We start from the raw sequence: 27,062 nt of genomic DNA, 5'->3' as shown, positions 1-27,062 counted from the left end.
ACTTGAGTATTTGCTCTAGATCCATGTAACTTAAATCTAGCAAATATCTACTACAGCCTGTAAGTGATCATAGCATCCCATCTGTGTACAAACACATTTTGTACAACACAGCCTCTAAAAGGATAATACCCCTTTCTGCACATCCTTATCAACCAACAGATCACCACAGAAGCAGCACAGATCTAAAACATGAACTCACCACAACAGTGTCTCAGGTTTGGGCAATCCCCAGGGTTCCTCAGAGTTGGTAATGCTCTCTGGTTCATCGTTGCAAATGCAGTATTTTTTTTAACTGTACATTATACAAATTTTTTATTTTTGTGTGTGTGTAAAGATTTAAAATGTATTACAGTTAACTTTATTATAGGAACATACAAAGATACGATATTACAACATTTCAATCCACAATCCCACTTTTTGGTTAGACAGCACCTGTGTGATAAAATGAGAGCTCTACACGATGCAGAACCTACACTGCTCATCAAGGCCTGAACCAAGGCAGGTAGCTGCTAATTCTTTTCTCAGTCTATAACACCCTCAGCACTTAACAGTGCTTTACAGACTAGTACAACCACATTTATTATGTTTGCCTGCAATCTATTCCTTCACCATCCAACCACTTCTGAAAAAAGTGTCAGTCATATCATCTAACACACACCATGTGACATCAGGAACCCTCTGTACCAAAGGCTGACCAATATTTGCCAACACTGCACAGGCTGCTGTAAAAATAAACACCAGGATGCAAACCCTAGAGAGCAGAGTAGTTGCCACAAAGACAGACTGCAGGTGATTAGCATAGCCTTTGAATACAAACAAGCTTCGCATACTGTGCTTTCTAAAAGCAAAACCATTTTCAAGTGTACTCAGTTTATGTTAGTGATTTTAATTATGTAGAAGTAAGAATGTAAACTATAAATGCATGGAATGAGACAACAGCTTTTAGTAAGTGTAGGCTTCTGAGCCAAGTTCAACCTTGGTATAAATCTGTACTCTCCAGTGGTGTGATACTGAGGATGAATTTGGCTAGCAGGCCAATTTACAACAATGGAAAAAAGCATGCAGCTTATTTCTGACTGACACCTTGACTTTACTGAAAAAGAAAACAAACATGTCAGCCTATCAACACACTGAAGAGAACTCATGAGCCTGCACTATATTCTGCTTGGTTTTTAAAAAGTAGACTCACAGAAGTAGAGGAAGATGCATTTTTTTAAACTATTTATATTTTTTCTCCTACTCCTTCAATTCCACTCTCCCACAAAAGGTATGGCAGTAATATGCACTACTGTAACTCTGCACATTGCAGGCTATGGGCAACAGAAGTATAAGAAAAATAATTGTGAAAAATTAATACTTTAGGAGATACTAAGATTATATCATCTTCCACTAATACAGAGATCAGGGATTACGAAGATTTTTTTCCACCCACTGATTTTCCAAAATGTCCTGATGATAAGGACATAATCCAAATCCTAGAGAACTGAATGGCCTATCAAAGAGAATGATACAAACTCTTCTTTGAACTCTGAAGCTTACAAGGTCTGCTGAATTTCTAGCATGAGACAAGATAAGGAGCACACACTAATTCTCTACTTGCACTACAAAAGTAATTCCATTCACCTCCACATCCACAATTTTCCATTGCTGAACTTGAGTGGCCACTGAAAGAATATTACCTATTGCCTGCTAGTTACATAGTCCTTTCCTATTTACCAGGAATGTGCTGCTGTGTGTTCCTCCACCTCCTTCCCAGGAGGGATACACAGCTGCTCAGATTCAGCACAAGGCATAGCCTGGTGCTGAGATTGCAGGAACAGACCAGAATGCTTTATGCTGAGGAGGATCTGCATAACCAACTGAGCTGAACCTAGAGCAGCACTTCCTGTGTTCTGTGCTGTGACAAAAATGCCAACAACAGGTTTACAGGATGGGTGTTTACAGTGGCCACACACTACTGCACCAAAAGACACATTCTTTGTGTCCTTAACTAAAAGTCTGTTTTAAGGCTAGTGAGAGAACAGCAAGTAGCCACGTGTTCTCCTAAAGCAATGACACAAGCACCTGCTCTCACTGGAATCTACAGAGATTGTGGCCAGGAGAGGATAGAAGAGTTTGCTGTCAAACCTAGGCCATCCCTTCAGCAGTGCTATAGTGGAATCAGTATAACACAGTTAAAAGTTAATGGTAACTTAGGGCAACAAAAAGCAAAGCAGAGGAGGCAAACTGAGTTAGCAAAGACAGGGAGGATCTAAGGGATGCTCTGACAGGCGGGATTTTCATTGCACACAGTTAACCAGGGTTTCCCCCCACTGCTCTGCTATCAGGGGTGCAGTTCCATGGGTAGGAGATCCAGCAGGTGTATTAGCACAATTTTAAAGGAGATTATTGCCCCAACCCAGTTGCTGCTCACACATACAAGAAATGGGGAAACTTTAACTTCTTGCTAGCTAATTCACCTGGGGCTGCAGGGTGGTGCCTGGGCCCAACTGCTGTGTTCATTTGACCTACTCACTTTTCAGAAGATTTAAATCATGCAAGGGACAGAAGTCCTCCAGTGCTTGTCAGCCTCACAAAAGTGGAGGCACAGTCTCAACTGAAAGGGATTTTGTGGTTGCTCAGCTTAGTTGACAAGAAAATATAGGGCATGCCTCCAGAGCACTGAAGCTCACTGTGATTATACAGCATGCAGGTGGGCTCAGGAGCAGCACTGATGATGGCTCACCCCTAAAGAAGTATCAAGAATGTACAACACCAGTAAATTCCTCAGCACCTTGAGTTGTAGTAGCAGAGACAGGAGGACCACTGAAACTTCACTGGTGACAGGCAAAACTACAGAGCAGGACTATATGCTTGAGATGTACACATTCATGACTGAGATCCTCTCTCTAAGTACACTCAGGTCTTAAGAAGAAAGGTGATGGGGAAATCTTATTTGGGTAAAAATTTTAAGAGAAGTACTTTCTGAGTTTTTTTCTGCACAAGACCACTTTTGCTACAAACTGTAAACATTAGAAATGTAATTGGGCTTTCTGAAGCATGACCACCAAGCCTATATTCAGCTTGCAAATAAAGTGAGAAAAGAGACACTTAAGTGCCTAAACTGGTACCATATTATCCACTTGATTTCCCTGTGCAGAAGAATAACCAAGGCTCCAGCCACACTGCCTCAAGAAATATTAGCTACACCAGTGGATAGGACATGCTTTGTGTTGACCAGCAGAAGCTCTAGTAGCCATGGAGTAGTAGAGAACAGGGAAAATTAAAGACTGTTAATTCTAATAGAATGTTTTGTTTCCCCATAGTCATCTCCTCATCATGGAGAACCCTGACATGGCCTTGACAACTAAAATCCCCTCAGTACTGAACAGGGAAGCAGCAAAGCAAACTTCTTCAGCTGTCCTAGCACTGGGCCTAAGACATAGGAGCCAGCAGTGCAGATGCCATAGCTGTTGGTTCCTGAACCTTTCTAGTAAACCTACAAACCAGAAGGACTGTACAGCACCCATATATTCTCAGAAGGAAAATGGAGAGAGACTAGAACTTTCTGCATGTAGCAAAGACCAACAACTTTCAGAATATTTGCCTAGGTACTAAAAAGCCTAAAAATTTCTGCCCCCACAGTAAGAAGAAAAATGCTGATACTTTATCTGAAAAAGAGCAAATCAGACATTTCTTCCAGCTCTACATTAAACCACTGTTTCCAAATTCCTTAGACTAAGAGGAATGGACGGAGAACCACAGTTCAATCGAGGAAGGAAAGATTGTGTACAATTCCACAAAGGCAAAAAGTGTTGTTATTAGCAAATTAATAACCAGCCTGTAAACTGCTCAAGCACAAACCATACTCCTCTTTCTGCCAGTGTTAATAGACAACTGCTTGAGAAAAGGGATAGTCTAGATGCAAGCAATACTACCAGAAGCAGGGGAAGGGACTACTTATCTTTGGTGTCACTTCTTAGTAATTGCCTCTGTAATCAAGAGCTGCAGTGAGCAGCAGCTTTTGTAAGAGTGCAGTCAGGAGACTGACAGACCTGTTTAAGCAGAGTTTAAATCTAGAGCTTTGGGATGGGCCTTCTTGGATGCCAGCTCTGACAACTTCTTCAGGCGTTTCTTCAGCTCCAGAGGGAATTTCTCATAGCACTTCTTGCACACGGGTTTCATGTCGAACTCCACAAATTTGTTCCTTTAACACAAAGAACAGTTATTAAAATGGTATTTGCAAACTATATGTTTCACTAATTCAAATCTCCACGCACCTGCACTTATAAAACAACTCATTTCCTCATCTGGTGATGTAAGAACAGAGATTGGGTTCTTACCAGGGAACTTGGGTCTTTAGCACCCCTACTTAAATAAGGAGCAAGATTTTGCTATATATTTGTATGTAACAATCTAGAATAATTTTTTTGTTATTGTAGAATGCAAGTGTCACTTCAAAGGTCCTCTTTGTGATGAATTAGAGCTCCTTGGTGGAGCCAACCCAGCATAGTAGGGTAAGGGTTTGAACCTGAGACAGGAAGAATGTAGGATTGCTTTTTTCCTGTCCCTCTTCTACATATCTGAGGCAAATAGCATAGTATTTTATTTCAAATTAATCTGTGGAATATTAAATATTGTCATTGAGGGGAGCATGCAAATTTAAGGAGACATGGAGGTTGTGGGTTGTTCAGGACAGGCAGTTCCTCAAAGCTCAGAGCCTTCCCTCTGTACTGCTGAATGAGTTCTCCTCTTACTCAACCTTCTTACAGAACAGATTAATAAACAAAAATAAATCAGAGAGGATGCTGAGTGTCAGCTCTCTTTTAATCCTGAAATCAGTGGAATTATAAGCACCTGCTCCCACAGAGAAGAGGTATACTGCCCCTCAGAGAGCCTCTGGTTCATGGCTCCCCCAAGCTGATACCCCAGCTTAGGGGTGAATGTCTCACATGGTCCAAAATATGAACACTGACTTACTTCAGTGTGAGCTTGATGTTGCAGGTGGAGCAGGAGAAGCAATTCACACACCAGGCCTTGTTAAGAGCTGACACCACTGCAAAAGCAAAAGCACAAAGTAAGAAGAAACTGCCAGATTATCTGAATTCAGATTTATGTCCACATTCAAATGTCGCCAGATGTGAAAACAAACACTGGTGCCTTGCAACTGTGGGACTGCAACAGCTGCACCAACAAATGGAGCAAGGACAGCAACCCAAAACAAGGAGAGAACAAATCTTACCATCTCCCTCTATCACGTGGCTGCAGTTGTAGCAAACATCTCCAAAGAGCTGCAGAGAAAAAGAAATAAGAACAGGAACTCATGTTGCTGACTACTCATGCTCCCCACATTATGCAGCTGGTGTGAACATTAAATCCTAATAATCAAAGAATTCCCAGATGCTGCAGTGGCCCCCAAATATACCAATTTAAATCTTCTGAATAACTTCTCATACACTTGCCAAATAGTCTATGTTCCTTTGGATCTCATACCACTAAATACTACAAAACCTTTTTTGTTGATGCCTCACACTCTACCACTGTTATGGGATCTTAAAGTCCTGTATATGTGGCAATTGGAGAAGAAAGGTTCAGTAGAGTATGATGCTTACTGTAGACAAACATCTCCTGATGCTCAGCTGTAAATACCAAAATAAAACATGGAGCTTCTATCAAAACAGTAACACTTACCTCATTTATCTGACAGAAGAAAATACCAAACTCATAGCTGTTCCATAAAATCATACAGAAAAAACAGAGTTTGATTGGCTTTTGAAACATAGTTTCCCATGCTTTAGACAACATAATAGCTGTCTCAGGCCCATGGAAGAAAGTATTACCAAAGATGGCCACACAAATAGTTTAGAAGTACAGTTACAGGGATTTTAATCACAACCCGTGGTCAGTGCTTTTCTGTCAATGGTACAAATTAAAATCAGTATCCCCAAGACATTTCTATTCTGTTCTCAACATTGCTTTTCTACCTATCAAGAAAAACTACTTTTTTCTGTTAAATCTCACAAATTTCTTAATATTGCATTGCCTCTACAAATTCAGATTATGCAAAATCTGCAGCTTTGCATATTAAAATGCAAAAAAGCATTTGCCAGTCACAGCAAGTACCTCCAGCATAGATGGCAGAATTTACCTGGTTATAGTGAGTTTCACAGTAAGCCAGTCCTTTTTTCTCATAGTGTCGGTGCCCCAAGAATGGCTTCTCACATTTGGCACAAACAAAATGCTGTAGAAGAAAAAAAAAAAAGACATTCCATGGCAGAAAAAATGACTTTACCATCACCAGGGAAAAACTTACATGGCTACAAATTATGGCTTAATACATGACACTTAATGGTTTGGGCTGGAACGGACCTTAAAGCCCGTCTTGTTTTACCTGCTGCCATGGGCAGGGACACCTTCCACTAGCTCAGGCTGCTCCAAGCCCCATCCAACCTGGCCTTGGACACTTCCAGGGATGGGACAGCCACAGCTTCTCTGGGCAACCTGTTCCAGTGCCTCACCACCAATTCTTCCTAACATCTAATCTAAATCTACTTCTTTCCGTTTAAAACTCTTGCCTCTTAATGCTTTAATGAAGCACAGACAGGAAAATCTTTACAGAAGCAAAAAAGAAGAGGAGATATTTAGTCTCTATAGTAACTAAGAGCTGTATTAAAGATAGGTAGAAGACCTGCTGGAAGGACAATCATCTTGTGTTCTATATTGATAGACTTGTGCATTATTATCCTGCTTGTTTCAGAGAAGAGAAACAGGAACATAAAACATATGAATACACTTCAAATGAGCAGCAGCATCTCTCTCAGTTCAAGCCCTAGGAGGCTTAAATGACTGAAAACATAAATCACTAAAACACTTCAGAGCAGGTTGTGATGACTCAGCTGAAAGTTATAGAAGCAATGAGCTGAAAAGGCAGTAGGAACTGCACTGGCTCTGTCTGCAGCAGGAATTCCAACACATTTATGCACCTGTTAACTGCAATGGGAAAGGACGTATCTTAAGTATACCATAGCAAATACAGAAATTTATTAGTAAGTAAATGCTGTTCAGTGAATCATATCCTGCAGGAATCTTTACAATGCAACTCAGGCATTTTAAAAATAAGGTTATTACAGTAGTGAGAGCATAGCTTTCTGATGGCCCTGCTGCACTCATTCACACACAAAAGGTGAAGACAGTCTGAAACATAAGCAATTTGGTTTTGTTGGAATTCACACATCACAGATCACCTACACGTCTACAGCTTCCAAACAGCACTAGTCCTTTCCCAAACTGGCTCCTGAAGGAAGTTTCAGATTCAGAGAGGCCTCACCTCGACATGCCATTGCTTTCCCAGGGCGTTGACCACCCGTCCCTCGATGGGCCTGCGGCAGGCCCCACAGATGGGGATCCCCATCTTGTCGTGGCAGGGCAGGCAGTACAGCTCTCCCTTCAGCTCCCGGGCCTCGGCAGTCAGCTCCTTCCTGAAAACACACACATGCCCTGAAGCAAGGACACTAAGGGAAGCTCTTTAATGCCCAGGATGAAATTTTGGAAGACTAAACTGGAACTTGGGCAGCATTCATGCTACAAATGCAGTCATTAAGCTAGTGAAATACAGTCATTGTCAGCTCATCTTTCTCAAATTGCCTTCTCAGTTTGCCAGACAAGAACTTATGTAGAACACCATGTCTTCAGCTACACACCCTTGCAGAAATACAAGGCACACTTACACATGGAACAATGCAGTGCCATGCTAAGATTTGAGCTGTCTCTGAATGGGAGAGTTCAGGTACAAGGACTATCCTAGCAGTGCTCAACATGGAGTTACCTAATTGTACTGTTACCCACTCTAGGGCTGTACTGTGCCCCAATTATACTGCCTTTGTGGCAAAGTAATTCAGGTCAGACAGCGTGGTAATGGTCTGTGCCAGAACACTGACACAGCTCTTTTTTTTTTCTACCCAGGAATTCAAAATGAAACTATTTTGAATAGCCTGATAACTGCTATCTTTGGACAACACTACTATGGCAATCTGCACACAGTCTTTCAGGTAAGTTCATCCTGATGAAATATTTTCATTGTAAAGTAGTGTCATTCAAGGTTAGAATAAGAGAACACTGAATGGCAAAATAAAACTAAAGCTTCTGTAAGCTTTCCAAATTTATTTCGATTTCTCCTCACCCAATTTCTGTTTGTTCAACAATGTGAAGGCAACAAAGTTCAGGCCTTGGGAAGGACTGTGCTGCTGACTGAAGTGTTTGTCTCTTTTCTTTTTTGTCAGAGTTTACAGTATGAGAACATACCCACAGTGGGTGCAGTTGAAGTGATCTGGATGGTAGGAATCATTCCTAAACATCAGAGGCTGCTCATCAATTATCAAGTGGCACTTCTGACAGATGTACTTGCCCAGTCCCTTGGCTTTTTCACGGTTATGACAGGGCCTGCACAGATGCCTGGTTGAACAAAGTAAAGGAAATAAAGTATTAAAAATGCTTTCTCTTAAAACAACATACAATGCATACTATAGGAAGTACTTTATTTAACACAAGTGTCAGACTAAATATAATTCACTTTGGTATCCAGTATTTCACACCAGTTGCACAGAGAGGAATATGTGGATGGAGCAGTCACAGAGCTGTGTTTCCTTAGAATACTCCTTCAACATTCATGGATTTACATCCCATGTCACATAGTTATTCTTCCAGGTATCCTTTCTAACACTTTAGATCTTTTCCAAGAGCTGGGCAAGGAAAGGTGGCAGTGCCCTCTCTCTATTACTAACCATGGGATCCAAGCATAACAGAGGCATTACAGCACTGGGAGGGAGTTGAGGACAGAGAATAAAAAGCATTAAACCAAAGTGCATTGCTTGCATGCCTTTACCATGGCTGGATTCATGAGTCTTCAACAGCCAGGACAAACAAGACACAATTGAATGCTGGCTCTTTGACATACAAATTCCTTTATGGAATAAAGAAAATAAAGAACTATGCAATTTGCACTTTTGTGTGGTAAATGCAACTGTGTTCCTATCACATGTTCTAGAACACATTACAAGTACATCCCTGAACAGGTAGATAAAGCAAGTTCCTGGTAGAAAAACTCAGACAAAGGCATAAAAAAATTTGTGTAAAGGCTGATGGAACCCACCAGTTTTATCCCAATATTTAGGAGCTCTGAGGAGAAGCTGTTCAAGTTTACTTGCCTATTACCTAACCCTCTAGCTGCAACGCTGTGTGCTGGGAACAATTTATGATAAAACAAACATGGCAGAGAAATGACTTCTGTGGGTTGCTTTGTCCCAAAACTACCAAGCCTGCTTAATTCCTTTCACTGTATCACTATGTCAAAACCTTGCTGAGGTTTACAGGTGTCACATGAAAGATGGGAGTTTAGACTTTTGCCTGTCAGTACCCCCAGGAAAGTCAAGACCTTGGTGTTTGACAGTCTGTCGGTGTCTTGTAACGAGACCCTTCACCAACAGATTCACAAGGTTGGAGGGCACTTCGACCACCCTTTTAGGGGAAGCTCAGCAGAGCCAAGACCCCTCAGCAGGCCCTGCCAAGGTGTTTTCCACTGCCAGCAACTGCAAAGACTCACCTGAACAGTTCACAGAATAACCCTCTTTATAAACAGAAATTGTGACACATTAATAAGGTTTGAAGGTTGTCAGAGACAGATTCTAACTGCAAAAATATGTTTTAAAGCAATCTACTGATACATACATTAAGCAAGCACAAGCTCTGACACCAAGCAATCTACTAACATGCCATAGGGTGAGCACAAACACACGCTCTAGTCCTAAGAGCAGCATTTAACAACACAGAGTATAATTTTCACCCAAGGCATCCCACTGGGGAGGGAAGAAGATGGACTCAGTCCATCAATTAATTCCAGTAGTTTCACTGAAGGTCTTCTCCCACTTTCCCCCTATCCCCAACTTACTTTTATACTATTTTCTTTGTGTTTTGGTGAAGTTTGCATGGCTCTAGTCACAAATACCTTTTATTTCTGATTGGTGTACCTAATGGGAGGGGCAGCTGGTCACGGTTTGGCATCTGAGGAGGGGGTTCGACATGGTAGTTGGCTTTAGCAGCAGAACGTCATGATTCTCCCTTATCAGACAGGTATTGTATGGTCTCAGTACCACAACGTTCTCCCATTCTGCTGGGATCTCAATGGAGGAGAGCTATGTAGTCTCCACTTTGTTCCACACTCTGTTATATTTCTCTGAGCAGATGTTTACTGTTGTACTGAGGAGCATGTCTACCTCAGTCTGTCCAGGGAGTTGCAGCTGCTTTTTACCCTAGAATTCTGAATCTCCTCTAGATTTAACCCTATCCATCACCCCACAACAGGTCATTCTCAAAACAAAAGGAAAAGTTCAAATGCAAAGGGCAGATTTATGGATGAAGCAGTGTGTTCTTCCTCCAAAATTCTGCTGCGATGAATCACTTACCCTTAGATCTGTAAAACAGGGATAAGAATACAACACAGATGTTGTTGTGAGACCTCAAACACTTATGACCCTCAACTGGCAGGCGCCTGCCTAAGTGCTAAGTATCATTATTATTCTCTCAAAAATCTGAGTCCTCCTCTCAGCAACTGTCTCTGTCCAGGGCTGGAACTACTGTTTGCCCAGACAGAGTCCAGAAAAAGCAGACAGCACCCCATTATAGGGAAATATGCAGCTGTGCTCATCTCGGCATAAAGGCATCAATTTTATTCAGCACTGTCAAATGCAGAGTAATTATACAGGGCAGGACATGGGGACCCCGAAGCAAGTGTCCTGAAAGAGACCCCTCTCACTCAGCTGAATGAGATGCCTTCAGCCACTTGCACTGATAAACCATTATCAACCCCCTCCCCACTCACAAACCCTCTGCCCTCCCACAGACCCTCCTCTATTGCAAGCAAAGGGAAGTGTTGGACAGGCTAAGCTGTTGCCATAGCAGCCTCCCCTCTCCCTCTACCCCTCCCCACTCCCACCATTATGGAATTATCCCATTCTGAAATGTCCTGTTGTGTCTATTAATACTAGATTTCCCACAAACAATGCTTCTCTCCACCCTCCTAAAATAATCAAGGGACTCCAAGGAGTCTGTGTTCACGGCTAGGAGTTCAGTAGCAGCCTTCAGTAAGCACCATGAACACTGGAATATTCATGCAGGATATTCCTATCTATACAGGCAGCAGCACCCCCAGTGCCAAGAGCTCAGCTGGGATGAAGACTGCTCCTCAGTGCTGAGGTCTCCTCTCCCCTGCTCTGTTGTGTGACTGAGCTGATAATGCACTATCAGAGCGAGGAGGACACTATATAGAGGACCTCCCTCTCCACCCTCAGCAACTCTGCAACTCTGCACTCTTTTGGAATCATCTCGTTTTCTCGGTTCTGCTTCTATTTGGTTTGCTGTCATCAGGAGTTCCTTGAGACTTTCCCCAAAAGGATCCTATACTCCACCCACAGGACTGCACTGTAAAGAGGTAAGAGACACAATTCTGTTAGAAGGGGCTTTAAGAGCTTTCTTCTTTAGGAGCATTTTTTAGGAGCTTTCCTAATATCATTAGTCTTAGCCAGTGAGGAGCAAAGACACACATAATGAGATGGCTGAATATAATGTAAATGTCTGAACCTAAAAATAGGCAGTATTTTTTGAATTTCAAAGATTCATTTCCTTGTCTTTCTTTACATTGCTCTTTCAAAACAAAAAAGTTTCCAAACTTTTGTACCTAATGTATATCCATTTGTGCCAGCTGTATGGTATGTCCAGTGCTCTCTGACACTGCTCTGCTGCTCACACTAACGAAGTATTTCAGCTGAAGGGTGGTGGTCTCAGCAGGGAGTGATTTTCAGGAGAATAACTTCAGTCAGAAGCAGACTCTTTCTAATGAAGAGTACTCTGAGTGAAAGATAGGAGGCACTCCCATTTGACAAGACACTAAATCCATAATCATAACAACACACAAACAGTGTAATCACAAACCAGAAACCACAGTAGCTGGGGGCAAGAACAGGAATTTTTGATATCCACCACAAACCCTAACGTAGAGTTCATATTTATTGGCAGTGGGTGTTCTAACAGAGCTCTGAACTAGCCAGGTAACAAACTTACAGTGACCTACAGATTTCTTCTGCTAGTTAATTGTTTCATTAATGACAGATGGAGCATCTGCTGTGAGAGTGATTGTGTTATGTCCACACTGACAGCCTTGTGGATTGTTATCTTGCTTGTTTCTGAGCAGAAGAGAAACAGGGCATAAAATATGGTCAGTGTGCATACACTTGGAATGAGCAGTGACATTCCCATTACAGCTCAACCCTGGGAGGCCTGGGATAATTGGCCCTTCCAGAATAGTGCTCTGTTTAGCAACACATAAATCACTAAATATTCACACAACACCAAGAGCGCAATCCAAGCGGAAATTATTGGATAATGAGCCAGACTCCTAAAGGAGTTTGTGAAGTCACAGCCTCTTGCACTATATAGCTTAACACAAATTACACATTCTAGGTGATTTGGCAAGGTTTCTAGTTTGCTCCTAGCATTTATACAGACTAGTACGACAGGCTTTCTAGGACTCCCAGTGCTTTTTTTGTAAGCACAAAAATCCAAAAAGGAAGAAAGAAACCTAAAAACATTTATTTTAAATTGATAGGCTAAACCCAAGAAAAATAGAAGTGGAACTGCACATAACAGCAGGGGCTTTCAACACTGTCTACAGAACACACTGGTCAGAGAATGATTACTTTTATAAAATTGTAGCAGTTTGTTGAAAACATATAAATTCTAAAAATAAGATCAGCAATTCATTCTACTGACATCAGCTTTTTCCCTAACCTACTCAAGTGCTACACCACAGTTTTCACCCAATAAGCAGAATTGTAAAATACATAAAAGCTTTAATTAACATTTCCTTCTAATTTAAAATATAAACAAAATTCGAAGGAGGACCATTTCCCTTTTCTATGATTTTTAATCAGATAGTGAAAAATATCTGCCTTCACCTTGCTCTCAAAAGTAAATTGGGTAAGAGCAGCTCTCCTATGAAGGCACTCATTTGCAAAGACTGAATTTATTTCAATTTTATCAGTAGTTCTAAGCCTCTCTCTTCCTGTCACTGACATAGTGGGCTTCTTAGACAGCTCTGACATTCTCCTTTTTACTCCACCCCACAACACTTTGCACTGAAATCCATGTCTGGATAGAAATTCATGGCAGACCCAGTGCTGCCATCAGTGAGGATTAAACTCTCAACTTTCAAGTCTTGCCTATTCCAAGTCTGGTACTGAAACTCAGCTGAGTCTGAATCCCCAAGATCCTCTTAGGAACTCGGCTCAAACAGAATCAGTTCAATGTATCATGCTACTAAACCCCTAATAAGCTTGCAAAGAGGGAAAACTCTGCTTACTGCTTCTCTTCCTGAACTGATTTAAATCATTTCAATAAGATAAGAGCCATCTCAGTCTGTTCCATTAGACAACCCTTGCTTTTGCCTTTTCAGCTTGCTCAGGTGTCACAGCCATGGATACAGTAATGTTTAGCCATCAGACCACCCCACCACTGACATAAACATCATCTGATGACTTTTTTTGCAGATGAAAAGCACAATTCAACAATGGGTCTGACACAAAAAAAGGCTTAATAGCAAGAACATGAGGTGATAGGCACTATTGTAATTTAACAGTAAATAGGCATGGTCTTGTGCTTCTCCTTTGGTGTGCAACAGAAAAGCACATGCCTAAACTAATTCCATCCAGGGAGGACAAGTATTTGAGTTAACATTACCATCACAAACAAACTTCAAACTCTTGTGTTCCAGAATACTTCTGAGTCTTACTTGGTAAGGGACAGAGGAACACTAGAAACAAAAAATTGCAGACTTCTCTGCAAACCCCCGAGCTTCATACAAAAAACCTGCAAACAGGGCATTTTCCTTTAGTACATGAAAGCAGGATTTCACATGTGTTTTTATGGATGAAATTCCCTTGGACATAAGAGCTGTACAGTCTTCCTTGCACATGCAGTTGCAAGTAATGGCAAGACAATAACTTGTTATTAAGACTCAAATTTGGAAGGATATCCAGGCAATGCATGGAGTAAGAAGGGCCCTCTGTGGCCATAGGAAGAAATTTCAATTTCTGAATTTCATTCAGTCCCCCTTCTGTTGATTCTATCTCTTCAACTGTGAATCAAACAGAAACAGTCCAGCACATTAACCTGTTTTCTGTTCCCCTGAAAGTAACAGTAGCCAAAAAAAAAATTAATTATATGGAATTTTGCTTACATTTTCCAATATATTTGTCTGCCCTTAATCCCATTTCAATTTCTTGATTATCCCAATATTTTTAGACATCTGAATAATGAGCTATGTTGGGAATCTGGATGCACTGTATATTGAATATATTGAAAGACGTATTGAATAATATGGGGAAATGATCAGTCAGTACAAAATGCAATGGTTAAGCACAATGGAGGTACTGCTGCACATACTGTAATACCTCTGAGGAATCCAAGAAACAGAGACAATGCTGGAATTTCAGATGGCCTGCATTTTCCCACCACCTACACCCACTGATGAGCAGTGTATAAAAAGCCATGGGGAGGTGCCCAGAAAATCTCATCACTTTTTGTTGATGCTGTTCAGGACACTGCAAACACAGACTGGCAAAGCTAAGCTCAGTTTTACTAAGCTGCTACTTGGAAAAGGCCCTGAATAAGCTACATGGAGCTCAGACTTTTGAGGGAGGAAAAGAGAGAGCTATGCTGGGGGAGAAAAGCTGTAGGGAAGGATGGCACTTTGACAAGTGACTGACAGCATGGGCATTATTAATAATCTGTAAGTCAATTCAGTGTCAGATGGGATATTGTTACCCATCTGAAAACTTTCCAACTATACTGGAAATAGCTGCATTTGCCTTAAATACAGGACTTTAGACTAAAATAATCCTCAAAGATTTTCAGGAACCCTGCAGATTTTTTTAATAAAAACAAGACCTGACCTGTCTTCCATCTCTTCTAGGAACAAGACAGATATTCTAAGCTAGGTCACCTTACAACATATACCTGTGCTCAGAAAAGCTTACTCATTAGGAGCCCCTCAGTCCTGAATCAGGATTTCAAATTAAAACATGGCAAATACTTTCTAGCTAGACATATAAAACCCACTTCTACTCCTCTTAACTAGACACAAGCATCTCACTACTTGGTTATACAACTGACCTCGCACGGGTTGGATACAAGCTCATCACCAGCCAGCCAGCTCTTTATTAAGGTTCCCTCCACAGCAATTACTGGTCTGGAAAACCTGGCCAGGCAGGGGGGATGCAGGATTTTAATATAAGGGTTTATACTCAGACTGACCTGTCACATTAAACACCAATAATAGCAAACAGGAGACATCACTGGTTTCCATGTGTAGTTTTTTGGGTGTTTTGTTGGGGTTTTTTTTGGTTGGTTGGTTGGTTGGTTGGTTTGTTCCACAAACCCAGGCTCTTTTGTAATATACTGTCTTAATTCTTTCAGGTTTAGGGTGGGTTTTTTCCTTCAAAACTGTGGGGAAAAATGAACGGCCCAGCAGATTCAAGCCCACTCTTCAATTGCTCAAATCAATCACATTTTGCTCTGGAAAGGTCAGAGCAATGTGGCAAAGAGACACACATGGAGAACATCCTTTTTGCCACTTTCTACTTCCTGGACTTCATCCTGGCTTTTGCTGGCAATGCCCTGGCTCTTTGGCTCTTCATTCGGGACCAAAAGTCAGGCACACCCGCCAACATCTTCCTGATGCATCTTGCTGTGGCCGACCTGTCCTTTGTGCTGGTACTTCCCACCCGGCTGGTCTACCATTTTTCTGGTAACCACTGGCCATTTGGGGAGATCCCTTGCAGACTCACCGGCTTCCTTTTTTACCTCAACATGTATGCCAGCATCTACTTCCTCATGTGCATCAGCATTGACCGTTTCCTGGCCATTGTGCACCCCGTGAAGTCCATCAAGCTCCGCAGGTCCCGGTATGCCCATGTGGCATGTGCCTTTCTGTGGGTCATTGTTGGGGTGGCAATGGCACCTCTGCTGCTCAGTGTGCAGACAGTCCAGATGGAAAACACAACCGTCTGCCTGCAGCTCTACAGAGAAAAGGCCTCACGTCATGCCCTCGTGTCCTTGGCGGTGGCATTCACCTTCCCCTTTGTCACCACAGTGACCTGCTACTTACTCATCATCCGAAGCCTGAGGAGTGGGAACAGAGTTGAGAAACACCTGAAGGAAAAAGCTGTCAAAATGATCATCATGGTCCTGATGATCTTTCTGATTTGCTTTGTACCTTATCACGTCAACCGCTACATTTACATTCTCCACTACAACGGCACCAAAGCCTCCTGTGAGACCCAGCGCACCCTGGCCCTCAGCAACCGCGTCACCTCCTGCCTCACCAGCCTCAACGGGGCCCTCGACCCAGTCATGTATTTTTTCGTAGCCGAGAAATTCCGCGAGGCTTTGTGCAACCTGTTCTGTATCAAAAAGACCGTCATGCTGCCTCAAACGTACGAGGGTAAGACAAATGAAAGCTCACTAAGCGCTAAATCTGAACTGTGAACGTGACTCCTGTCACTGCTTTGACTTAAGGGCGCTCACTTCCACCAAAAGCAGCAGAGAGCACAAATAGCTGGTGGGACAGTCCACACAGAGTCAAACTCAGCCCGAGAAGGGAAGTTCTGTTGGTTTTGTGGGACTGCAATTAGCAAGAACTCCCCTGACAACAGAGATCACATCTGCTTGTCTTACTGAAACTGCAAACAGAAGGACACTTCTACTGATTTCCAAGATGTGAAACTGAGGGTTGAGCACTTAGGAACAGGGAAAGGGGCAAAGAGGAAAATGGACCTTTTTTTTTTTTTAAAGAACTTAATCCCAAAGCACTCAGTAACGACTCTTCTTCTGCACAATGCATACAGCCTTCTCTAAAATTTCATATTGTGCCAGCACTAGAGATCCACTCCTGAGACAGACCTGCCTGATGAGAAAACAACACCCTAGCACATCTTGCCCAAGTCTCCAAATTCAAAGCATTTATACATAGTAGAGAGAAAATTGGTACTAAATGGTGACAAGAAAAAAAAACACCAAATGCTGCAGTGAACCTAGCCTGGACTGGAATTAAGACAGGCCTTACAATGTGGGTTTTTTTAATTTTTCCCAGCATTCAGAGCTGGAGATGAGCACAAAACTTCTCACTATCTTCTCTATCTGCACTCTGCCATTGTCTCAAAGCTGCAGACAGCAGGTGGACAACATTAATTCACTGTCTCTTTTATGCAGTTCCCTGCAAAACCCCAGATATCCTGATAACCCTCAAACTGAGGAGTGGAAAAGGGCTGTTTAGGAATACAGCATTCATGTTTGCTACATACTGAATTGTAAAAATATGAACCCAAATGGCAGAAGTGAAGAAAAGTAAGTGCTTGAAGAAGTGAAGTCTACTTGGTCCAGAAGAGACTCCCATCTTTAAAATGGTTTACAACTTTTTTGTGACTTATCTAGCAAGACTATTCCTTCCCTGTGGATAATGCAGGGATTATCTTTATTTTCACTAACACAAACTGCATCATGTAGAATATGCTTGGAACTGACAGGCAGACTAGAGAAGACCAGGTACAATAAGAAGGGTGAAAAAGAATGCAAGAGTTTCCAATAATATTTACTAGAAGACTGCTTCAATGCTATGGAGATAAATATTTTAGGAAATCATATGAGAGGTGAAATACATTTTTATAAGCTCTTTACCACCGTAGATTTGGCCCACAAATTATGAAATCAAACATACTTTATCTTGCTTGAACTGCTCCAATCCTAACTGCTTTCCCAAAACATCTTAAGTGCTATCCCAACAGCCCATTCTAACAAGCTTAGGTGTCAAAGAAAAATCAATTATGCCCAGCTCCAACTGGCACAAAGGCACAGCAGTTGCATACAGAATGGAAGGGAAGAGGGAGTTGAGAGGACTCCCTGCTGGACTGGATGCAAGTATATAACCTTTCCTTCCTTTCTTCACCATTTAGCTAGTGAAAATATAAACTCTAGGATAAACTACTAGGCTTTGCTCATGACATATGAAAGCCTAAAATAAACTATGAATTGTGCACTGTCTGCTAACTGCTGGATTGTTTTATTTTCTTATCATGGAATGCTTTTGTATAAGCTCTCTTTTGTGTTTTTATTTCTTACTTTTTAATTAAATGTATTAATTGACCTCTATGACTCATTTTTATATTTCTGTATATAAAATGAATGATTTCTGAAGACCAGTAAAATCACATGCTGAACAGACTGCTGTGATCATCGTGTTATTCTCTTGGCCTTTTTCTATATCCTGATTTCCTGCTCAGCAGCTTACTCGATAAATAGCCTGCCTGGGATCACATAATTCCTTTTTCTCATGTACTGTTCAGCTTTCTTCCTGAAATCCCTTCCTTCCGCCTGAAATCCCTTTCTTTTCCAGAACCCATCCACTAGCTACTAAAATTTGAGTTTCTACATGTTTCATTGGATGAAGAACACTGCTCTTCATTCCATTTCCCATATAAAAGGTTATTCCTTAAAGCTTCTCCTGTACCTTTTCAAGCTTTTCCTCTGTGCACAACTAACTGACCACTCTCAGCATCTCACTGCTGCATCAATAACACACTGATAAAACTTTCCAAGCTCCTTCTCTGTCTTACCTGCCAGCATTCTTCACAAAGCCCAGATCAGCAAGGGTTACATCGCAGAGCTCACAGCGGAAACATTCTGGGTGCCAGTTGTTGTTCATTGCCTTGATAACACGTCCAATAATGAACTCACCTGCAAAAGGAAAGCAGCAGCTTGAGATGCATCAGAAAACAGGCATCAAAATCTACTGCCTTCATAATCCTTTCACTACAATTTCACAAGTACAGTTAACAGTCTAACTTCGAGGAAAACCCAATTATTCCTACAACCAGGATACCCCAAATCACTGCTGCTATCATGCTTTGTTTCCATCCAGAGCTCCTGTTCCTTTAAATGACCTCAACAACCCCAGCCCAGGGCTGGATGTCACAGCAATGCTGGAAGGTTTGCACAGCCCTGTAGCTGTTACCCCACGTTGTTGAAATGTGCCACATCTTACCACATTCCCCACAGCAAGGAGCAAACAGCATCTGAAAGTCATGCTCACAGTACTTCCGACCTTCAAACTGCAAACAAAACAAGAGAGAAGGAGCCCTCATGAATAATTGAACTACTTCTACATTTTGACAGTTCAGCATGACTGTCCATTGAAATGACCAATTAGTCAAGGTCACTCAAGTTCTCCAGTTTTAGCCCCCCCACACACCTGTTTTGCAACTCCTAAAGGCTTTTCTTAAAGAAATATCCAGACTTCAGTCTCGTGGTGGATTTGCACAGCAAACAGTTAAATTAACAGCAATGTTGCCATAAGACAGTAAAAATCCTGAAGAATCCCCAAGTCCTTTTACTATAGTTGCCTTTAATTTAATTTTTGCTTTACTGTAGAGTTCAGAACTATTCCTACTACACGAGGCTAAAACTAGTGCCAAAAAAATACGGTCCATTTAAAATAACGTGTATTCATAATATGTGCTCATGTATATTCTGTAAAAAAGAGTCAGTGTAATTTTTAAATGGGTTCACCTATTTCAGGTGCCCAACTGGAGAAGTTTGGTCCAAAATGTCCAAGAATAGAGACAAAAATTCACTCATGTTTAATGAAATATTAAGGCCAGGTTGGAGGGGGCTTTGCACAGCCTGGCCTAGTGGAAGGTGTCCCTGCACATGGCAGAAGGTTGGAACAAGATGGTCTGTAAGGTCTCTTCCAACCCAAACCATTTTATGATTCTATGATGATTAAGAAACACGTTTAGTTTTCTTTCTGAAGTGTCTCTTATCCAAAAGAGCAGCTTTTGCTGCTACTGAGGGAATATATGAGAAGAAAAAAAGGGAAATTAAGTTGGAAGCTCCTCAAAAAAATGGCAACAGAGGTTTAGGGCTAAGACATTAAACATGCAAGAAAGCCCAAAAATTCTTATACCTGCCAGAATCTCCACCTCATTCCTTGCATTTTAATAGAGCTATTTCTCCTGTCCTCCACACAGCCTGAGAACTCACCTCGTAAAAGAGTCCCTCTGGGAACTGCCGGAAGCACTGAGCGCAGACGAAGCAGTTCTCGTGGTAGAGCTCCCCGTTGCTGTTCACAATCCTCTCGGCGGGGTTGAACCGCGCCTGGCAGCGCTCACACACCGCGTTGGCCAGAGCATCAGACATGTTACTGCAAGGAAGACAGAGAGCAGGGACGTGAGCAATGTCACAGCCAGTCAGGTGAGCACAACCACGGCATCCAAGTTCCCCCAACACCTACGAACGCGACGTTCCCGCTGCTTTAAACTCCCCTTTACGTGACCAGGAAAGATCAAGGAGTCAATTCATCACTGACAGCAGCCAGAAATAATGTCCTGGCCACTCACATGTGTCAGATGTGGTCATCTGGCGGACTTATCTATTGTGCACTTCTGGATACTTCAACAGTCTTTCACCCCACTCTGTCATCCTGCTAATAGCTCATAGCAAATATTCACAATTTTAAATAAACTAGCAGTTTGGAGAGCAGCAAACCCAGTGATTCTGACTTCTCTGGATTTCTGGTCAGCATGTACACCTCGGAGGATTTTCTGAGGTGCACTAAGCACGGACATCCCACTGCAGTCTCCCCTTCACTGCAGGAATTAGCAGGGCACTTTCCCCTCCACACGCCCTGCCTTCCTGCCAAATTAACTGAAACTCTCCCAGTGTTACAAAAGTATGGGAAGAGAGAAGTACCTCTGGAAGGCCTGCCCAATACATCAGCTTCATTTGCTCAGAAAGTGAGGCTAAAACCCCCCCCAAAGCCACAGTCACAAAACACACAGCGAACATTTCCTCTATCTCCCCTAAAATATGGAACAACCCTAACCTCTTTCACAAAATTTTCATGCTTGCCATCATGTTAATCTAAGTTAATGCAGTTTTAAAATCATGTCTCACATGTCTGAACGGAGAGGGAAAAATTATAAGACAAGTCTCAGTTTCTTGCTGCAATGCAATCTTTCTTTTAACCACCAGGCTATATCCAATAACATAAAAATTCAATATTGTTGCACTTTTAGATATAGAAAAACTATTTTATGCCTTCTGGGCACCTTTTGAAATGAATGATTGGAAAGACTGAAGTTTTACAGATAGGAATATAAAAATTTTCCAGCATGTTAAAAATCTCTGAACTATTTGTATAGTACTTTTCCTGAAGTAAGTGACGTAAGCATAAAATGAAAGATGGCTCAGTTTAAAAGATTTTTTCTTTCTTTTTACATTCAGAGGTATTCTGAACTGAATTTTCATTGTTAGTGTTATTCTACAACCCAGCATGCTACTTTACACACCTTTTCATGGAGAACAGTAATTCAAAAAGCACGTTCCAGTAGCAGAAGATCCTCTTTCCTCTGGTCCCCCCCTCAAAACACACCACTGTCTGTATTCCAGGGCTTTGTACTATGAGCACAACTGGACTGAGCAGGCAGCAGCCTCATACCCCTGAGGCAACAAAGCCAGCCCTGCACACCAGCTGGCCCAGCTGAGCCAAGTGTCTCCCATCTGCAGCCTGCACAAGCATCCAGCACTGTGACCTGGAGCGACCGCTCAGTAAAAGGGAACTTTCTTTCTACTGCTTCAATTCCAAGAGAGGCAAAAAACCACGGGAGACTGTAATAATTTCAAGAATGGAGCACCAATTTAGCAGAAATTTGTTATAGCTTGTTTCCTTATTGCAATATGAAGGAGTGTTAAAAAACAGACATGCAGCGGAATTATGGACTAGCAGGAAATTCTGTAATTTCATAAACTAGAGATCACAGGTTAAAAAGACATTTTTATCCTGACACAGAACCAAAGGAATAGGTCAGCACAAAAACACCAAGTGTTTGCAGCAAAGCTGAGAGACTTAATCAGCTTGGTTTACAGTCACTGCTCTCTCGGTTATACTATGTAAACATGTGGCAGGACTTGAAAATATAATCTTCTCATCAAGTATTTTTTCCCTCTTGAAAAATTCAATTCCAGAATTCCAAGACTTGAGCTAGCCAACAGCCATCATTAAGGAAGACTCCTGTCAACATAGTGGAAAAACTGGCAAGAAAACCAGGCAAGCCAGCAAGTATTACACTCTACATATTAACAACAAAGCACCATCTAAGGTTGTGTTTGGTGGGTTTTTGCTTTATTGACATGAAATCAACATTTTTAAAAATCCTGGTTTTCTTTTTTCCTTTCTCCAAAGGGACCCATCAGTGCCACTACCAACTTGAGGGATGAACTCTGCAAGACCAGAGCTGCCACCTCCACAAGGGCAGCTCACAACAATCCCAGCCTCCAGCCTGCACTGCCACATTCCCGTGTGGAACACAGCACAGTGGGGCCAGTTCACACCACAGACCAGGGAACAGACTTGTTCCAGGAGACATTTCCCACACAAGTCCCACAGCTGTGTTGGCAAGAACAGGAACTCCCTCAGGATGCTGCTGTTGATGCTGACAAGATTTCCTCAAAGGCAGAAGGAAGGTGATTGTGATGCAGTCTGAGCTGTCCGTGCAAATGAGCTAATGAGTGTGACTCGTTACTCACACAAAAGAAACTATCAGTCCAGGAAAACTTAAAATAAAAAAATCAGTACACAAAATAACACAGTTCTCTGCTGCAGCTAAAACCCAACTAAAATTTGTTGGGAAGAGCCATACTAATGGGAGTCAACTAAATCACACATCAGCTCCTGATCAACGTGTCTCCTGCAACACAAACCAGCAGCTGTGGTTCTTTGACAATCACAGCTCAAGTTTTACCTCCCTGCTCTCTTTCCACTCCTAAGTTTGCATCCCTTTTCACTTAAGATGCTTTTATGTTTTACACTCAAGATAAAATCTGCCAGTTCAGCTTTGCCCTAAAGATATGACTTGGCATTTATTCAGAAGTTTTACTTTAACATTTGCCAGTTGCTTAATTTCTCTCAAGTACACACCCCTGTGTGTCCTCTTCCTTGGGCAAAACAAAGCATTTAGTCAGCTTAAAATTGGTTAAAATTAACCAAGGCTGGAAGGAAGAGGGAGCACAGTGCTGATTCAGAGCAGTTTTATGATTCAGTTTACTACACTGCTGCAAAAACACTGCTGCCAGCAGCATGGGGAGAGGAAGGGCAACACATAAACCATCCTTTGGATGGTGGTGTACCAGGAGTGACCACTAAAGTTTGACTTGCTGTGTCAATCATGAGATACTTAGAGCTAAATCTTTCCCACAAAGGACAGTCCCCAACACAGAGTGCTGCTTCTATTCTGTTTGCTCACCGATTTTTTGCTATTCAGTAAAATAAAGAATCTTCCTCTGTTTTAACAATAAGCCAGTGACACAAAGACAGGAAAGGCTATTAGATGAGATCAACATCCTGAAGTTATCCTGTCCTGCACAAGCTCAAAAAATACCAGTTCTCAAACAATGCCTTTTCCAATCTTTCACCATTATGTGCTCCATCTTTAACAATCTTTGTCAAAGCACGTAACTTACAGAAATTAGCTTTTTACCATTATAACTAGGTTTCTCATGCTTTGATTTCTCAGAAGTATTTACTACAAATTGCTCTTGAGTGGAAAGAAAAAAAAAGAAAAACAATAATTCCTTATTTACAAGTGGACATTAATTAGGAGACCCATTCTGTGCCACAGGTACAGGTGCTATAGGAATATTTGAAAGCATTTTACCTTCTGTCATTAAAGTCAAAATTACCTCCTTTTTTAAACATTTTTTCACAGGGATCTAGCACTGGTGACAGATTGAGAAAAAAGAAGCAAATCTAATAACTGCATTGCTAAGACAGCAGAAGAGAAGCTCCAGCCTTTGCATTAGTAGAATTCATTATCTTAAATGTGGCTGCAAGACAAAATTAACCAAAACTGGACAAGCAGAAGAGATGAACAGTCTCAGACTTTGTCAGGTTCAAGAAAGGAACTGCAGAAGCAAGGAGTGCTTCTGTGAGAAAAGCCCAGCAAAGAAAAAAAAGAAAAAAATAAAAATCAGTTTTCTTTAATTGGTTTCCAAAGCTTTTTGGTTTTAGTGTCAAATAGAGTTCTCCTTCATCACCATGCTGATGAAGAATCACTAATACAGACGACCCAAAATCTTACAGATACTACAAAAAGAAAGGAAGACAATAATTTGAGATACAAGAACCCAAGGCATTACCCAAATCTCAGCAGACAGGCACTGTAACTGTGCTGGGGAGCCCTATAAAAGTATTCTCTGCTCATTCTGGTTTACCAGTAGAAACAAGTGTATGTAGAAAATATCCAAATATGATCACATTGACATGGTCATTTCCACTGTGCAGGCACACATGGGTAGGACAGTGAAGAGTCAAAACCAGAAGAGCTATCACCACTTGCACATATGACAGATGTCAGCAGCCAAGAGAAACATCAGAGCACTCCAGCTGAGGGGGTTCTTCCCACCCCCACAGTATGGCTGAGAATCTGTGGCTTCGAGTCCTCAGTGTTGACAAAGCCAAAAAGAAAATCTGCTGGGACAACATCAGACTTCATGATTAATTTCACAGATAATGACTAATGCAAAGACAAAAGAAAGAGGAAGGGTATCAGTTCATGAACTTATGCTGAAAGCCAGCCCTCAACCACCCTTACCATTCCAAAATCGCTTTGCTGCAATTGACTTCTATCTGGACAACATTCCCAAACTGAATTAACTTCTTCATTATTAAACTTGTCATAAAGTGTTAGAAAAAAAATTCCCATTTGTTCAATGTATGATTTGTTGTGCATCTGTTAAACTATGTGCATAGCTTAACATTTTCAGCATTCCTCCTTCTGCTTGCATTAAATTTTCAGTTCATTCTGATTAAGTATTTTTTGCATTGGCTAAATAAGAAATTAGTAGTGTTTCTCTCAGTATATCTGCCTGGAACATGCAGCCCTCAAACTCTCAATGAAATGAATGTTTTTTGTTCTTATTTAGAACACAGGGATAACCGAAATTAAGAAAAATATACAACTGCAACTTATGGTCATAATATGGAAAAAACCCCCAATCTCTCCTTGGCCTACCAGCAACAGCAATTTGCTGTTAGTAGAAGCCAGGGGTTTAAAAAAGATTCCACATATGTCAGCTGAGACCAGAGTACAATGTCCATGCTTGGGAAGCCGCTGTCAGGCAGAACTTTGAGACCAGCAGCAGCAAAGTCTGATGATATTCACACAGAAAAAAATCCCATGCCCTGGGTACCTGGAGGTCCCTCTCAACTCAAAGCAATACTTATTGCCAGTAAATCATGACCAATCACTTAAAAAGACACATTTAGCAGTGTTCACTCAGCCCAGGCAAACATCGACAACAAAAAGAAATGTGCAGGTTTTAAATAAATTATAACTCTTACACAGGAAACCCACTCTTTAATTATCAGGTATGTACCACTTCACTCAGAATGTCTATTTGATAAATAACTCCTAACACACGTTTAATCTTTCTCTTCTTCACTTTCATTCTCTCAAAGGAGCTTAAATGTGATGTTTGTTTACCAGCACTGATAACACAAATCATTCCCATTGTGTTCATCAATTATCACCACCTAGCAGCAGTACTTTTGGATTCCTCTTATCTGCCTGAAGAAAGATCATAAACTATCAGGACCCATCAGGAAGAAGTAAAAATTATCAGTAGCTCAAAAACCGTGGATAAAATACTACAAGACAGGAGACAAATTTCTCAAATGGATTATAACCTTCAGCACTGTCACCTGCTGAGTAAAACCAAAACATGCTGGCTTTGTGCTCTCCTTGCTTTAAGAACTATGATGTGAAAAATGTACTCAATTTACTGTACATATGCTTTTTCAATGCTTGTTTTCTTTTCTCTCACAGGTCCCTTCCATGCTTCTCACTCTTCCTGAACAGCATCCTCTCCATTTGATGGCATCATCAGTTCCTTCACTACCTTCTCACTTCCCTCCTTGCTAAATTCTCATACATTCACACCCACAACTTTGTGCAGTGAAAAGTGAAAATTTATCAACTGACCAGTAGCTACTGGCTAAAAGGAAAATAGCAGGAAAAGTCGGGTTCTAGTAAGGGATCCACAGTTCAAATTGAGAGGCCAAACCAATCCCTTGATTCCAGGCAAGCATCAGGTCTATTTCCTGCTAAGAAAAGGCTGAAAATTGGAACTCCTGACTGCTAATAAAAGAAGAAGATCTCTCCTGCATGCTCAGTGCTCTCCCCAGCAACACAGCCTTCAGATCCCATGTTGCTGCTGCAGCTCACAGTTCTCCTGAAATGCAAGAAACTAAGTTCTATTTAACTCCTTTTAATTTATCTCCTGCACAAAATTCACTAATGAAAACTCAGAAGTGAAGTAAAATTTTAATGTGAAGCACAGGAAAAGTAATGATCAACTCAAGCAATGGAATTGTCTGGACAGATTTAAGGAGCTCTGGTTGACGTGTTCTAAACAATCTCATGAAGCAGCTACACTTGAAACTTCAGTTTCTGCTGGATTGGAGTTATTTACAATTACAAAAACTAAAATCAACAGGCTTTCTATTAACATTATAGGTGAAAAAATGGACTACTGAATCCTAAAAAACAAGGAACAACAGAATTTTATTGACATTTTGAAAAATTACTGCATTTCACCATTTTTTTTTATTCCCATGGTGCCCAAATACTTCACTATTAACAACACTAGCACCAATGCTGGTTCTGAACAGTCTAGCACAGAGCTAGAAACGGGAAAGGTTCTCCATTGTTGTTTTCCTGTTATTGTTAAAAACCGAAAGTCCCTTCCCTCATAATCTACTTGGAAACTAAAATAAACCTCATCCCCTCTGGTTGTGTGCAGACAACTCCCACTTTAAACAAAAAACCCCTACCTACCACCAGAACCAAGCACCTTTGAAATCCTGGAAAATGCTGCAGCAACACCATTCCCTTCACCTCAGAGACATACCCCCAGGGCCCAGGTGC

General features: G+C 41.4%; 2 protein-coding genes across 2 annotated transcripts; one reads left to right on the top strand and one right to left on the bottom strand.

The window, feature by feature from the left end:
- Nucleotides 1–325: 325 nt before the first annotated feature.
- On the bottom strand, nt 326–27,062 carry LIMS2 (LIM zinc finger domain containing 2). Its single transcript, XM_018083111.2, has 10 exons — nt 27,046–27,062; nt 20,122–20,281; nt 19,124–19,190; nt 18,696–18,816; nt 8,281–8,430; nt 7,307–7,457; nt 6,128–6,220; nt 5,222–5,270; nt 4,960–5,035; nt 326–4,186 (listed from the first exon to the last, which is right to left on the bottom strand). The coding sequence occupies exons 2-10, from the start codon at nt 20,275–20,277 to the stop codon at nt 4,039–4,041; spliced, it is 1,011 nt and encodes a 336-aa protein (XP_017938600.1). The 5' UTR covers nt 20,278–20,281; nt 27,046–27,062; the 3' UTR covers nt 326–4,038.
- GPR17 (G protein-coupled receptor 17) lies at nt 15,541–17,078 on the top strand. Its single transcript, XM_025896143.2, has one exon. The coding sequence runs from the start codon at nt 15,541–15,543 to the stop codon at nt 16,570–16,572; it is 1,032 nt and encodes a 343-aa protein (XP_025751928.2). The 3' UTR covers nt 16,573–17,078.

This window comes from Manacus vitellinus, unplaced genomic scaffold (assembly GCF_001715985.3).
Source record: "Manacus vitellinus isolate BGI_N305 unplaced genomic scaffold, ASM171598v3 scaffold_60_pilon, whole genome shotgun sequence".
Lineage (NCBI taxonomy): Eukaryota > Metazoa > Chordata > Aves > Passeriformes > Pipridae > Manacus > Manacus vitellinus.
This window is presented reverse-complemented; position numbering and strand designations above follow the sequence as displayed.

Excerpts from the sequence above, each read along its gene's own strand:
- GPR17 (XM_025896143.2), top strand. The coding sequence starts at position 15,541 with ATGAACGGCCCAGCAGATTCAAGCCCACTCTTCAATTGCTCAAATCAA.
- LIMS2 (XM_018083111.2), bottom strand. The coding sequence starts at position 20,277 with ATGTCTGATGCTCTGGCCAACGCGGTGTGTGAGCGCTGCCAGGCGCGG. Across the intron at positions 18,817-19,123 it reads TCCTTGCTGTGGGGAATGTG|GTGAGTTCATTATTGGACGT; the intron begins GTAAGATGTGGC and ends TTCCTTTTGCAG. Across the intron at positions 7,458-8,280 it reads TTCAACTGCACCCACTGTGG|GAAGGAGCTGACTGCCGAGG; the intron begins GTATGTTCTCAT and ends GTGTGTTTTCAG.